Here is a 16919-nt window from a genome sequence, read left to right on the forward strand (position 1 = left end):
TTTGTTGCTGCGCGCAGGCTTTCTCTAGTTGCAGCGAGGGGGGGCTAATCTTCATTGCGGTGTGCGGGCTTCTCATTGCAGTGGCTTCTCTTGTTGTGGAGCACGGGCTCTAGGCACATGGGCTTCAGTAGTTGTGGCTCGTGAGCTCTAGAGCGCAGGCTCAGTAGTGGTGGGGTACGGGGCTTAGTTGCTCCGCAGCATGTGGGATCTTCCCAGACCGGGGATCGAACCCGTGTCCCCTGCATTGGCAGGCGGATTCTTAACCAGTGCGCCACCAGGGAAGTCCCCTCCATAGAATTAATTCTGCTCAGTACATATTTGGATTTTTCTGAGAGGAGAAAAATGACCACAGACCAAAAAGATACTAGAGATTATTTAGTTAAAAGGTACTTTTCAGACTATGTATAATAATAAAGTTAGCCTAATCCTCCTACCTTTCCTATAATTCCAATCTTGCACAATGAGATTTGATGTTCAGATGATAATCTTCTATCACTATTGGATCATCATTTTCACGTACACACATGTGCCAGTGTCTACGGTCCTCAATTTTTTAAATAATCCAAGAGCACTGATATAGATTAGATAGCTTTGGACCAGCAAGAATGAAAACATTGTTTAACCTTTAATTGAAGAAGTCCTGTGGTCTAAAATTTATATTTGACAAACATTTGGATCTTCTGATGTGACAATACCTTCTGTTTATTTGAACTTTTCAGTCCTTCCTGAATGTATGGGTGATGGGGTGAGGAGGGATCCTCCCCACTTGTCACTGGGCCTCCGTACATGGCAAGGAGGCTGACTCTCAGGGAGCTGTGTGGTAATCCATGGTTAACATGGAATTTAGGTTGTGTCTTTGCTTTTATATCAAATAAAATTGCTTGCATTTCATATTCTGCTGCTGCTTATGTTTCTGTAGATAAATATTTTCCCTTGGAATGGACATCTTTGTTCTTAATCATGAGAAAATGTTTAATTGATCATCTGTTCTTTGCTCCAGTTTATTTCATCCTTATTTTTACCCAGACACTAGACAGCTCTATTCTGATCTTGGGATCAGGGGAACTCCAGTCTCTTATTTTGTATATTTGTAGAAAACAAGGGTTTATAATCTTTAAATTCAAGAACCGGATTTCTCTGTAAGAGAGGCTTTGAGACAAACTTTCCAAACCTTGGTTAAATAGAGAAATCAATTAACTAAGCTTGAGCATTCTGGCTAGTCATGATTTCACCACACTTCTTTTTAATGACCAAAATGGATCTCTTTCAAACTTCAGGGATTCTTCTAAGATTTGGTGAACATTTTGCACCTTTCATGGTTTAATACATTTCCACTGTGCTTTACCTGGCCTTCATCTCTGAAGATTTAAGTTTTCTCATCATTTTTGGTATATATGACAGCAGCACCACCATTCAAAACCCCCTGGCCATGTTACTTGCCTCCTGTTGATGTTCCTTCTTCAGTCAGGGCAACCAGACTCAAAAATGGCACCCTTATGGTTTTGTGCAAGGATGGCTTGACTTTTCCCCACTTTGTACCTGTTTAAAGGTCCATTACGGGGGACCTCTTTGGCTATACAAAAATGTCAGGTTTGTGATTTCATAAAGTAGGTTATAGTTATTTCTGGATTTCTTTTCTAAGCCCACAGTTCTTTAAAAATAGTTTTACAGAAGAGTTTCTGCTCATCTTTAGATTTTTCTCTTTTCGTCACTTACTTATCTTTGCATTTCTTTTGCTCCTGTGATCTTTATTCTTAAAAATTGTTTTCTTTTACTTTGAATCTCCCTTCTTGCTTTTTAGGTGTGTTAACTTGCAGCCTTACTGGCAAGCTTAGAAATAGGTTAGTTTTTGTTTTTTTTAACTTAATGTCCTTCTTCTACCATGCCATTTAGTCATCACTCAATAGAATTTCTATAACTTTGTCATAATTGCTGCCTGTACTAAGCTAAACACCCTCCATGGTAATTGATGACCAGGTCCATCAGCATGCACATAAGCAGGAATCACATGGTGGGACCTTCAGCATCATCTAGTAGAACCCTAACTCTAGTTTACAGCTGAGGAACCACAGCTAGTATGTGATTAACTGAGACTAAGACACAGACCCCAGGATCTTCACTGAGTTTTTCTTCCGCCCACACCATACTGCTTTGCCACATAGTTAAGCAGAAGCAGAGTCTAGACTTGGGTGTTCCGACTTGGGTGTTCCGACTCACTCTCCAAAGCTCGCTCACTGCCTTACACCAAGGCGCCTCCGTCCCTGTGTTCTACTCGGTGTGACATTCCCTTCATTTACCCTGAGAAAGTTATTCTTTGTAGACTTGGTTTCTTCATTTGTGAACTGGAGGAGCCTAGCCTAAATAAAAAGCCATGAGATTATTTCAACTGAAAGGCAGGGGTGTTTGTGCCCTCTTTAGTGGGCTGTGCTTCCACCTTTAAAAAACTGGCTCACTCAGCAGCTTTGCTACTTTCTGAACCTCTGAGGAGAGAAGCATTTGTAAGTGGAATGTTCATTCCTTTTCCCAATCATCTGATCATTTAGTGCCACAATTTTCATTATAAAGTACAGGGGGTAGGCCAGGAACCTTAAAAGTACTCAGAGGAACAAAATGATAGGACTTCCAAATAATGAAGAGTGTGCATTTTGCTTGCACTTAGGGAATTAATAACTCCACTTTCTACCTGTTCCCATTCATTACAATCTTAGTGCCGAAGTGCTTACCTCAACTTTTAATAACTTTGACTGACATAAATTAGAGGAGACTTCATTTCCTAAACAAGATGACTGCTCAAATGAGGTGGTTTTGGCTCTGCATGCTAAGTGATTTTGTGAGCTTCTTTTTGAAGATTTGTTTCCCTTTTCTCTCTAGCCATTGTTTAGCAAAGTCAGTATAGATTCGAATGATATAAATATATATAACAAAGTACCAAAATTCAGTGAGGTTTAGGCTCATAATCAATGAGATTTTAATGAAGAGAAATCATGGATTATTAGATTTGGAAAAGGCCATGGGACTTTTTAGGGTACATGTGTGGGTGCAGAGGAGTGCCCATTTAGTTATTTTATGAATGAAAAGTTAAATGGCTTGCCCAAAGTCACATGTTACAGTGTTATCTGGTTAAAAGGGTCCAAAATCTAGGTCTCCCAGATCCTACTCCAACGTTCCTTCTACGATAGCCATTCTGCTTTGGCCATTTGGCTTTATCTGTTAGCAAGGTGAAACTGCCACAAGTTGCTAATGATACAAAGCTCCCTTTTTTCAGTGCCAAGAATTCGCCAAGCTTTTGATTAGAAGAGGTATTCCAACTTTATTTACCTTTGACTTTGTTGCACCATTTATTTGTAACCAGCTCCAGCATAGCTTAGGGATGTTCTAATGACCGAATATATATGTGTTCTTGACTCTTGGTGCAGTCGGTTTTCTGGAGCCTCCATTTTTTATAATCACATATTGTAGAAGACTTACCGGGGCAGAGGTGAATAGGGGAAAATAAATTCAGTTTGTCTTAACTGTCTGAAAAGCTGCCTTTCAAAGTTCTGGAGAGAGAAGATTGAAAGCAGTGTCCTCAAAACTGAGAGGGCAAAGTGCCTATTGTTTGCTATCACATTGCTGCTTCCCATGTTTTAAGGGAATAAGAGCTAGCCACATATGGGCAAGGATTTCCTCATGGCACCAGTGAAGGCATTCGTGTAGGAAGTATTTATTGATCCCCTCTGTGCCGGGTCCGGTCCTAGGTGGTTGGGTGCGTGTTGTTGAACAGCAAGCAGAACTTAGACCTGTCCTCCTAGAGCTCTCGGATTAGCATGGAGATGGAGGCTTGCTTTGGTTTAGTGATCAAGTGACACTTAAACTGCAGCCTGAAGGAGCCAGCCCTGTAAAGAGTCTGGTAGTATAATGAGAGTTCTCGGCAGAGGGAACAAGCTCAAAGGCCCCAAGTTTGAAAAATAAAGTTTGGGGCTATTTTGGGAACCGAAAGACTAACGTGAGGGAGGGAGAGAAGGGCATGAGATGGGGATGGAAATGCAGACAAGGATCAGGTCATGAGTAGTATAGTTGTCTCTTGCTGAATTACTTCCTTATTAGAAGTAATTTTATTTGCTTCGTATTGAGATCTGTGTGGCAGATCTTAGAGACAGGTGGATTTTAGTTTGATTACCCTAACCTTGGGAGTAACTCAGATGGGACAGCAGAGAAGCAGGTTAACCTTCTTCATAAGACTGAAGACTTTTAGCTTCCCTAGGCTTTAGCAGTTCTGACAGTTACAAAATACTACTTCTCTGGTGCAGCCCCAATTTGCAGAACAGCTGGACATTTATCCCCCCCACAAGCCTCTCAGCCACTTCAGGAAGTCCCCTAGTCATGTCACGCACGTTGCCCCTACTGCCAGGTGGCCCCCCTGTTTCATGCTCTGACATGGGCCCTGTGAGTACCCAGTTCCCAGTTGACCCCCCTGATGTGGGCTATGCTACTGTCAGCCTTTGCTACTGCTGCTTCCTGCCTTCTGATAGGCAGTATCTCTCTCCTTTCCTAATCTGTGCTCCAGCATTCTCCAACAGCTTTCTTGAAGTAGGGAGAATATTTCCCTGGTGTAACCGTTTCGCAAAGGAGTGTTGACTTTGTTTTCTGTTTGTTACAGATATTCTGGGGCTACTGCCAAGCCCATGGTTTTGTTATAGTCTCTTTTCTTTAAACTCAGTTTGAATGGGGGTTAGGGGAATTCCCTGGCGGTCCAGTAGTTAGGACTTGGCGCTTTCACTGCCGGGCCGGGTTCAATCCCTGGTCTGGGAACTAAGATCCTGCACTGTGAGGTACGACCATAATCTGAGAAGTACTCCTGGTATTGCATTTAGGATCTCCCCTCCCCCTTTGGCCCCATTTAGGTTCTTTTCTCTTGTGTATCGTGCTTAGGAAACATATCTTCCTTGAAGGCATCTTCATCTTTCTCGTCCCTGTCCCCAAACTATTTTCTACCTTCCCAGACATGCCTGAACTTGAGGGTTACACAGCTTAGACTTTCAAGCTAGGATTCTGACCATTACCCAAAACCTTGGGGCCAAATGTATTCTAGAATTCATAACTTTTAGATTTTAGAATGGAAATATGGCATGTCACTTTAGCATCCTGTAATCAGGTATTATTTCTAAAGCACAACATATCAATATTCATACTAAGTAGGATAAACAAAGACTGTCAGTGGTCTCGTATTAGTTCAGGATTTGCCTCTAAAGAGATTTGCCTTAAAGTTAGAAAAAGTATTCAATTTTTAGACTGATTTTTTTTTTTTTTTTTTTTTGGTTTTTGGAATGCAGATAAGGGATTATGAACCTGTATCCTTCCTTGTATATACATATGTAAACATGACTGTTAGAATTTCCTGGCTAAATCTAAAGCTATTATAAAAACTCCTTTAACATGAAATATTGCCTTCCCTGCTCCCCTGCCAATTGATCCATTAGAGTTAATGTGACTTCTGTCCTTCCTCTGTGTCTGTGGGGGTTATCATGAGTGGAGTTGATGATACGAAAGGGTGTATTGGTTCAGCATAAGTTCTCCATCCCAGTACAGCTACACTACCTGGGATGGACAGACGGACGTGCCACAGGAGGACAGCAGGAACATGCAGCAGCCGCTATTCAAAGAGAAGATCAGACACCCTTAGAGTTCCCTGCAACTTGACTGTGACCTGCATTGTGCATGCCTGGCATATGACCTCTGCTTACAGAGGTGACTCACATGCAGCCTGGGGAATAAAATGCTCTTTTAAGACAAAGCTTCAGGCCAAACTTTGAAACATCAACTGCTACAGATGTTGCATAAAGGCTCCTCTGCACACTGATGTGGTTAATTCCTTTTTACCCTTTTAAACTCCTTCTTTCTCAGTATGTAGTGTTAGAGTTAAAATGACAGTGGATTTATATGTCGTATCTATAAGTCTGTTTTACATAAACACTTTGCAATAAGCAGTATAAGAAAATACAAGCAGAAAATTAGGTTCATGCTGGTCAAGTAAGCCTTTTCTTCTTTAAGTTTCTTATTCTTGATCCTTTCAACAAGAAAATGTGATATTGAATATTCCATCCTTGGACTTCTTATGCAGAAGTACTCAAAGTGGAAAGTGAAATTGGTATGTTTTCAATGTTCTTAGAATTTTTTGAATAGTGGTTTGAAAGCTTTAATTTTACTCTATTCACCATTGTTTACATTCTAGAAAATGAAGAAGTCAAGGAAACGACTTTACGAGAGCTTAAAATGCTTCGTACTCTCAAGCAGGAAAACATTGTGGAGTTAAAGGAAGCCTTTCGTCGGAGGGGGAAATTGTACTTGGTGTTTGAGTATGTTGAAAAAGTAAGTCACTAACTGACGCAATAGAGATTTGCCTCATTCTTTTATTTAGGGCTGTTTCTGATACTATTAAAGAAAGTATTATTATCTAGTATGACTTGTCATTGTGCTCATAATCTGACTTTAAAAATGACAGTAGTACCCATAATCATTAGAAGTCCTGAAAATATATTGAAGGATTTTGTACAATTTAACTGTAGAGAGATAAATTTAAACAATGTATTGGTTTGACTTCTGAAGTCTTAGACTCTATCTTCAACAAGTAATTTTTAGACTTGGTTTATTTTAATTAAACCTAAGCAAGGCCTCTGAGGGAGAGGCACGTAAATTGACAGTGATGACAGGCATAGGATGGGTGTCTGAATCAGACCTACAGTGGCTAATGAGCGGGCTCATGAAGCAGCCTTTTGTGAATTGCCAGTGCCGTGGCTTTATCTGAGGGAAGAAGATGTGCCAGGAGCCATAAGGTAAAGCTTGAGGAGGTAGATGTGACCACAAGTAAGGAATTAGAAGCGTGGGAGAAAAAAAGAAAAGCACACATTGTTCGAGTTGTCTCTGTAATTGCTTCAATTTTTTTTTTTAATTGTTAACTCTTAGTGACAGTTTTAATCATATGACCTAAGGGCAAATGTCCGATACAGTAAACAATATTGTGTGCCTATGAATTTCTTGGACAGCAGCTGACTTATCACAGTTGGTTATTGTCAAGAACTAAGTGCCTTAACAAGAGTAGAATAAACTGGAGTCAGACAGAACTTTTACAGGTTTCCTTCGTGAGTAAAGGTGGCTCCTGCTGATTTCCTGTTATTATCTAAAGAAGATTAAGACTGGAGAGGTTTATCTTTGCTTTAGTCAATTCCCAGGTGCTTTTTATGTCATAAATGACAGAGTAGCACCACCAGCATCATCATCACGAAATGGAAAGCAGTGTTGCCAAGACGGCTGACCAGTAATGTGGCTTTTTAATTAATTCAACCTTTACAAGTTATTTTTCTAATTAATATGTATATAGTGATTTCATTACAAGCAAAACTTGAAAAAATATTACAAGGCTCTTTGTTGTTTTAAAACACTGTTTTATGTTTCTTTTCAAAAATCTGTTTAAAGGCTTCCTTTCCTGTGTCAATTTAGGTGTTTTCCTAAGGGGCATTTCCCACCAAAATAAAACTGAAGTTTGATATTTAAAAAAAAGTTATAAAAAAAGGATTGCTGTAAAATCAGATGCTTACTTTTTAGTTGTCAAAAATAATCATGCAGTTTGCAGTTTTCACTGCCAAATAATAAAATTCTGACAGATCTATTTCAGTTATCTTTTTTATTTCTGTTCTACTCATGGTGATTGTTCACGGTTAATAACAATTTCATATGAACAAATGGAGAAATTACCTCTGTGTATCAGACACTATGTAATGTCTCCAATCTCTGCTGGAAAGTGGCAGAGCTGCTACCAGAACTCCAGTCCTCTGACCTGCGAGCCTGGGATTCTTGTGCTGGCCTTATGGTTTTTCAGTGGAAGGTGACCATCACCCTCCCATCAGTGGCGGTGCCTAACGATTGACAATGAGTCTCAAGAGGGCAAGGAGAAAGATACTCTTAGGGGTAGGGGGTTGTAACAGAGACGCAGGATTACAGTGGCTTAAACAAAATAGAAGTTTCTCTCTCAGGTACAAATACAAAGGTAGGCGGGTATGGTAACTCTGCTCCACAGCCATAGGAGACCCAGGTTGCTTCTGCCTTTCTGCTCTACCACCCCTGAAATGTGGCCCTTGTCCTCAAGGTCAAGATGGAGCTCCAGCTATCACATCCCATTGGCCAGGACTTAGTTGCGTGGCCACACTAGCTGCAAGGCACAAAGAAAATGTATTCTTCATTCTGGACACTGAGGCATCCACTTACAAGTTGTATTACTCTAGTAAGGGAAGAATGGATATTGGGGGACATTCCTCTCTATAACTCAGGAATTTAGAGTTGAATATGAAATGAGACATACAATTTATGTTCTTTATTACAAAGCCCTCTTATTCCTCCTGTGCATTTGGGACCTCCTGTGCATTTGTTAATTGAAAAAGACAATTTGAGTGGAGAATCACTAAAAAATGATGCATATATACTTTAAACATTTTGTTTTAACTTAAAACATATCAATATACATTCACTTTCCACTCTCTTTAGAGGCAGGGTCAAGGCCTTTTGAGTATTGATTTTCTGGTTGGAGTTCTGATGGGTTTTCTTACATACATCCTACCCATAATGTATCAATGATATCCTGTGTCAGTTTCTTTAAAGTGAAGTGAAAACTTAAAAACATTGCAAAGAAATGGCAAGTAAACAGTTTATTGCAATATATTATTGTGCATGTTGGGATGGAGGAAAGCAGAAAGAGCTGAGGAAGCAGGGGCAGGACTATTTCAGCTGAGAATCTTTGAGAGTAGCATAGGATAAGGGTACAAAAATGTGCGCTTCAGAGATGACTGGCCTGAGTTTAAGCCAAACTCCATTATTTACCAGCTGTGTGATCCTGGCACTGTCCTTGGCTTCTCTCCATGACGATTCCTGACTCGTGGCCCTGGCAATCTTGGGAAAACATCATCCAGTTTCTTAGATCCAGATCCTTGGGCCTCCCTTTCCCCAGCACCACCCCCACCCAGCCTGGACGCATTGACCCAACCGTTTCCTAGGACACGCCCGCCCCACCTCCTTTGGACCTTCGCCCTGTCCTGGACCAGGAGTCGGCCTCAATCCCCATCAGCTTCCAAGGTCTGACCCAGGCCTCTACTACCCTGAAGCGGGCTAACCTGACACATAGCCGTGTGGCTGACAGGGTCTTGGTGCTGCGGCCGGGTGTCAAGCCTGAGCTCTGAGGTGGGAGAGCCGAGTTCAGGACATTGGACCACCAGAGACCTCCTGGCCCCACATAGTATCAATCAGCAAGAGCTCTCCCAGAGATCTCTGTCTCAACACTAAGACCCAGCTCCACTCAACGACCAGCAAGCTCCAGTGCTGGACACCCCATGCCAAACAACTAGCAAGACAGGAACACAACCCCACCCATTAGCAGAGAGGCTGCCTAAAATCATAATAAGTTCACAGACACCCCAAAACACACCACCAGGCACGGCCCTGCCCACCAGAAAGACAAGATCCAGCCTCATCCACCAGAACATAGGCACCAGTTCCCTCCATCAGGAAGCCTATACAACCCACTGAATCAACCTTACCCACTGGGGGCAGACACCGAAAACAATGGGAACTACGAACCTGCAGACGGTGAGAAGGATACCCCAAACACAGTAAGTTAAGCAAAATTAGAAGGCAGATGAAGGAGCAAGGTAAAAACCCACCAGACCAAACAAATGAAGAGGAAATAGGCAGTCTACCTGAAAAAGAATTCAGAGTAATGATAGTAAAGGTGATCCAAAATCTGGGAAATAGAATGGAGAAAATACAAGAAACGTTTAACAAGGACCTAGAAAAACTAAAGACCAAACAAACGATGATGAACAACACAATAAATGAAATTAAAAATTCTCTAGAAGGAATCAATAGCAGAATAACTGAGGCAGAAGAACGGATAAGTGACCTGGAAGATAAAATAGTGGAAATAACTACCTCACAGCAGAATGAAGAAAAAAGAATGAAAAGAATTGGGGACAGTCTCAGAGACCTGTGGGACAACATTAAACGCACCAACATTCGAATTATAGGGGTCCCAGAAGAAGAGAAAAAGAAAGGGACTGAGAAAATATTTGAAGAGATTGTAGTTGAAAACTTCCCTAATATGGGAAAGGAAATAGTTAATCAAGTCCAGGAAGCACAGAGAGTCCCATACAGGATAAATCCAAGGAGAAACACGCCAAAACACATATTAATCAAACTATCAATAATTAAATACAAAGAAAAAATATTAAAAGCAGCAAGGGAAAAGCAACAAATAACATCCAAGGGAATCTCCATAAGGTTAAAAGCTGATCTTTCAGTGGAGACTGTGCAAGCCAGAAGGGAGGGGCAGGACATATTTAAAATGATGAAAGGGAAAAACCTACAACCAAGATTACTCTGCCCAGCAAGGATCTCATTCAGATTCGAGAGAGAAATTAAAACCTCTACAAACAAGCAAAAGCTGAGAGAATTCAGCACCACCAATCCAGCTTTACAACAAATGCTAAAGGAACTTCTCTAGGCAGGAAACACAAGAGAAGGAAAAGACCTACAATAACAAACCCCAAACAATTAAGAAAATGGTAATAGGAACGTACATGTCGATAATTACCTTAAGTGTAAATGGATTAAATGCTCCCACCAAAAGACATAGACTGGCTGAATGGATACAAAAACAAGACCCATATATATGCAGTCAACAAGAGACCCACTTCAGACCTAGGGACACATACAGACTGAAAGTGAGGGGATGGAAAAAGATATTCCATGCAAATGGAAATCAAAAGAAAGCTGGAGTAGCAATTCTCATATCAGACAAAATAGATTTTAAAATAAAGACTATTACAAGAGACAAAGAAGGACACTACATAATGATCAAGGGGTCAATCCAAGAAAAAGATACAACAATTGTAAATATTTATGCACCCAACATAGGAGCACCTCAATACATAAGGCAAATGCTAACAGCCATAAAAGGGGAAATCGAAAGTAACACAGTCATAGTAGGGGACTTTAACACCCCACTTTCACCAGTGGACAGATCATCCAAAATGAAAATAAATAAGGAAACACAAGCTTTAAATGAAGTATTAAACAAGATGGACTTAATTGATACTTATAGGACATTCCATCCAAAAACAACAGAACACACATTCTTCTCAAGTGCTCATGGAACATTCTCCAGGATAGATCATATCTTGGGTCACAAATCAAACCTTGGTAAATTTAAGAAAATTAAAATCTTATCAAGTATCTTTTCCGACCACAGTGCTATGAGACTAGATACCAGTTACAGGAAAAAAACTGTAAAAAATACAAACACATGGAGGCTAAGCAATATGCTACTAAATAACCAAGAGATCACTGAAGAAATCAAAGAGGAGATCAAAAAATACCTAGAAACAAATGACAATGAAAACACGACGACCCAAAACCTGTGGGATGCAGCAAAAGCAGTTCTAAGAGGGAAGTTTATAGCAATACAAGCCTACCTCAAGAAACAAGAAAAATCTCAAATAAACAACCTAACCTTATACCTAAAGCAATCAGAGAAGGAAGAACCAAAAAACCCCAAAGTTAGCAGAAGGAAAGAAATCATAAAGATCAGATCAGAAATAAATGAAAAAGAAATGAAGGAAACAATCGCAAAGATCAATAAAACTAAAAGCTGGTTCTTTGAGAAGATAAACAACGTTGATAAACCATTAATTAGCCGGACTCATCAAGAAAAAAAGGGAGAAGACTCAAATCAACAGAATTAGAAATGAAAAAGGAGAAGTAACAACTGACACTGCAGAAATACAAAGGATCATGAGAGATTACTACAAGCAACTATATGCCAATAAAATGGACAACCTGGGAGAAATGGACAATTTCTTAGAAAAGTACAACCTTCCGAGACTGAACCAGGAAGAAATAGAAAATATGAACAGACCAATCACAAGCACTGAAATTGAAACTGTGATTAAAAATCTTCCAACAGGGACTGAGCTGAGGGCTGGTGACGCGGAGCTACCAGATCGGTCCGAGATGGCAGAGGTGGAGGAGACACTGAAGCAAATTCAGAGCCAGAAGGGCGTGCAGGGAATCATCGTGGTGAACACAGAAGGCATTCCCATCAAGAGCACCATGGACAATCCCAACACCACACCGTACGCCAACCTCATGCACAACTTCATCTAGAAGGCCCGGAGCACCGTGCGTGAAATTGACCCCCAGAATGACCTCACCTTCCTTCGAATTTGCTCCAAGAAAAATAAAATTATGGTTGCACCAGATAAAGACTATTTCCTGATTGTGATTGAGAACCAACCAAATAAGCCGCTCTCTTGGCTCCCTGCGTCATTCCTTAATTTAATGCCCCTCAAGAATAATAGCGTTAATCATGTCAACTGACTGGCATATGGAAGTCACCTTAGAGCCCTCTCAGACCAATCCGGCTGCAGCTCCACCTACCCCACCAAAGTCACCCGTCTGCTGGCCAGTCGCACCTGATTTTCCAGGAGGAAAATCACATCCAGGTTTATGGAGCAAGAGATTGTGAGAAACCCACACACCCTGTTTCCTTCTGACTTTGAGTTCACTTTGTTGCCCTTGGAAAAGGCTGTTTTTCTTTAACTAAAAATAACCAAAACGCTTAAAAAAAAAAAATCTTCCAACAAACAAAAGCCCAGGAACAGATGGCTTCACAGGCGAATTCTATCAAACATTGAGAGAAGAGCTAACACCTAACCTTCTGAAACTCTTCCAAAATATAGCAGAGAGAGGAACACTCCCAAACTCATTCTACGAGGCCGCCATCACCCTGATAACAAAACCAGACAAAGATGTCACAAAAAAAGAAAACTACAGACCAATATCACTGATGAACATAGATGCAAAAATCCTCAACTAAATATTAGCAAACAGAATCCAACAGCACATTAAAAGGATCATACACCATGATCAAGTGGGGTTTATCCCAGGAATGCAAGGATTGTTCAATATATGAAATCAATCAATGTGATACACCATACTAACAAATTGAAGGATAAAAACCATATGATAATCTCATTAGATGCAGAAAAACCTTTCAACAAAATTCAACACTCATTTATGATAAAAAACTCTCTAGAAAGTAGGCACAGAGGGAACTTACCTCAACATAATAAAGGCCATATATGACAAACCCACAGCCAACATCGTTCTCAATGGTGAAAAACTGAAACCATTTCCTCTAAGATCAGGAACAAGACAAGGTTGCCCACTCTCACCACTATTATTCAACATAGTTTTGGAAGTTTTAGCCACAGCAATCAGAGAAGAAAAAGAAATCCAAATCGGAAAAGAAGAAGTAAAACTGTCACTGCAGATGACATGATACTATACACAGAGAATCCTAAAGATGCTACCAGAAAACTACTAGAATTAATCAATGAATTTGGTAAAGTAGCAGGATACAAAATGAATGCATAGAAATCTCTTGCATTCCTATACACTAATGTTGAAAAATCTGAAAGAGAAATTAAGGAAACACTCCCATTTACCATTGCAACAAAAGGAATAAAATACCCAGGAACAAACCTACCTAAAGAGACAGAAGACCTGTATGCAGAAAACTATAAGGCACTGATGAAAGAAATTAAAGATGATACAAACATCTGGAGATCTCTCCATCCAACAGATGGAGAGATATACCATGTTCTTGGATTGTAAGAATCAACATTGTGAAAATGACTATACTACCCAATGCAATCCCTATCAAACTACCAATGGCACTTTTCACAGAACTGGAACAAAAAATTTCACAATTTTTATAGAAACACAAAAGAACCCGAATAGACAAAGCAATCTTGAGAAAGAAAAGACTATACTATAAAGCTACAGTAGGGCTTCCCTGGTGGTGCAGTGGTTAGGAATCTGCCTGCCAATGCAGGGGACACGGGTTCGAGCCCTGGTCTGGGAAGATCCCACATGCCACGGAGCAACTAAGCCCATGAGCCACAAATACTGAGCCTGTGCGTCTGGAGCCTGTGCTCCGCAATGGGAGAGGCTGTAACAGTGAGAGGCCCGTGCACCCCGATGACGAGTGGCCCCCGCTCGCCACAACTGGAGAAAGCCCTCGCACAGAAACGAAGACCCAACACGCCAAAAATAAATTAATTAATTAAGAAAAAAAAAAGCTACAGTAATCAAGACAGTATGGTACTGACACAAAAACAGAAATATAGATCAATGAAACAGGATAGAAAGCCAGAGATAAACCCACGCACATATGGTCACCTTATCTTTGATAAAGGAGGCAAGAATATACAGTGGAGAAAAGACAGCTTCTTCAATAAGTGGTGCTGGGAAAACTGGACAGCTACATGTAGAAGAATGAAACTAGAACACTCCCTAACGCCATCCACAAAAATAAACTCAAAATGGATTAAAGACCTAAATGTAAGGCCAGCCACTATAGAACTCTTAGAGGAAAACATAGGCAGAACACTCTGTGACGTAAATCACAGCAAGATCCTTTTTAACCCAGCTCCTAGAGGAATGGAAATAAAAACAAAAATAAACAAATGGGACCTAATGAAACTTAAAAGCTTTTGCACAGCAAAGGAAACCATAAACAAGATGAAAAGACAACCCTCAGAATGGGAGAAAATAGTTGCAAACGAAGCAACTGACAAAGGATTAATCTCCAAAATATACAAGCAGCTCATGCAGCTCAATATCAAAAAAACAAACAACCCAATCCAAAAATGGGCAGAAGACCTAAATAGACATTTCTCCGAAGAAGATATACAGATTGCCAACAAACACATGAAAAGCTGCTCAACATCACTAATCATTAGAGAAATGCAAATCAAAACTACAGAGGTATCACCTCACACCGGTCAGAATGGCCATCATCAAAAAATCTACAAAGAATAAGTGCTGGAGAGGGTGTGGAGAAAAGGGAACCCTCTTGTACTGTTGGTGGGAATGTAAATTGATGCAGCCACTATGGAGAACAGTATGGAGGTTCCTTAAAAAACTAAAAATAGAACTACCATACAACCCAGCAATCCCACTACTGGGCATATACCCTGAGAAAACCATAATTCAAAGAGTCATGGACCACAGTGTTCACTGCAGCACTATTTACAATAGCCGGGACATGGAAGCAGCCTAAGTGTCCATCGACAGATGAAGGGATAAAGAAGATGTGGTAACATATATACAATGGAATATTACTCAGCCATAAAGAGAAACGAAATTGAGTTATTTGTAGTGAGGTGGATGGACCTAGAGTCTGTCATACAGAGTGAAGTAAGTCAGAAAGAGAAAAACAAATACTGTATGCTAACACATATATATGGAATCTAAAAAAAAGGAAAAAAAGGTTCTGATGAACCAAGGGGCAGGACAGGAATAAAGACACAGACGTAGAGAATGGACTTGAGGACACGGGGAGGGGGAAGGGTAAGCTGGGACGAAGTGAGAGAGTGGCATGGACATATATACACTACCAAATTAAAAATAGATAGCTAGTGGGAAGCAGCCGCATAGCACAGGGAGATCAGCTCGGTGCTTTGTGACCACCTAGAGGGGTGGGATAGGGAGGGTGGGAGGGAGACGCAAGAGGGAGGAGATATGGGGATATATGTAAACGTATAGCTGATTCACTTTGTTATTACAGCAGAAACTAACACAACATTGGAAAGCAATTATACTCCAATAAAGATGTTAAAAAACAAAAAAACATTGCAAAGCAGTTTCAGTGAAGAATCCGTACCACACCACCGTCCCTTGCCAGTGTTTTATAGTTGTTGCACTCACAATCGATTAGATAGCATTATGAGTGGTAGCTTTCCTGTATTACGTCTTTTCAAAGTATTAAACTTCATTTTCTTGTAAACAGCAAACCTCTTTTTTAAAAACATTATTTCATTGGTTTATATGATATTGAATTATATTAAAATAACAAGTGCATCTGTTATAAATACATATGGGAGTATTATAAACAACTGATTGTTTATATGAATACAACTTGACTGGTGGGAACCACATTGTAAAGTTGTAGTAGAGCAGCAACTTTTTGGTCTTAGGACTCCATTTACAGTCTTAACATTATTGGGAACCCTAAGAGCTTTGTATTTATGTGAGTTTTATCTATTAATATTTATCATATTAGAAGTCAAAACTGAGCAATATAAAAATATTTATTAATTCATTTAAAAATAATAATAGACCCATTACATGTTAACATAAATGCCTGTGTATCAGTCATTCTTTCAAGTAAAAATGGTGTACCTGAAGAAAAATGACTAGTTCAGTCTATAACTCTGTTACCCAAGTGCTTTTCCCCATGACAGCTATCGTATTTTGATATGCAGCAGAAGTGCTTTATGTGTATTCCTCATTTTATCATGTAGATTCCTAAAAAGACATGTACTCAAGAACTGAAATTTAATAAAAGTAATAATTTTTACTGCTTCATCAAAGACATCCTTTACTAACATTGGCCTTTTTCTTTTTTTTTTTTTTTTTTTTAACTGTAACGTGGTGGCATTGAAAAATCCAATGCCTTGATTCATGCTAAGGTGCCACCAGTTTACCCATCATTGCTTTGTGCCATCAGTGTAAATACCAACACAGTGAAAAAGGCAAATTACTGAGTGCTGTCATGACTATAGTTTTGATTTCATGGGTCCTCTGAGACCCCCCCTCCTCCGAGATCCACAGATCACACTTTGAGAACTGCTGTCCTAGGTGGTCATCTACAAACAATAAGCTCTAATCATGCTGTAGACCTTAGTCTTATGCTTTACAGAGGGAATGGAGAATATTTAGTTAATCTGGAAATTCAGCAGAAATTGGTTAAGTGGAATTTCTACTTAAAAAATGTGCATGAGTTTTAGAATGGTCTCTGACTCCAGACTAAGATTTTTGAATATCGGTTT

At 40.0% G+C, this 16919-nt stretch overlaps 1 protein-coding gene and 1 pseudogene across 2 annotated transcripts in view; both read left to right on the forward strand.

Annotated features, from left to right (window-relative positions):
- The window catches only part of CDKL5 (cyclin dependent kinase like 5), a 192650-nt gene that overhangs the window by 125107 nt on the left and 50624 nt on the right, over positions 1-16919 (forward strand). For both annotated transcript variants that reach the window (XM_036840690.1, XM_036840691.1), the window contains one exon: positions 6212-6348. In XM_036840690.1, the coding sequence (XP_036696585.1) occupies positions 6212-6348 (137 nt within the window). The remainder of the gene's footprint in view (positions 1-6211; positions 6349-16919) is intronic.
- On the forward strand, positions 12001-12490 carry LOC118889072 (annotated as a pseudogene).

The sequence above is a fragment of the Balaenoptera musculus genome, chromosome X (assembly GCF_009873245.2).
Source record: "Balaenoptera musculus isolate JJ_BM4_2016_0621 chromosome X, mBalMus1.pri.v3, whole genome shotgun sequence".
In the NCBI taxonomy this organism is placed as follows: Eukaryota; Metazoa; Chordata; class Mammalia; order Artiodactyla; family Balaenopteridae; genus Balaenoptera; species Balaenoptera musculus.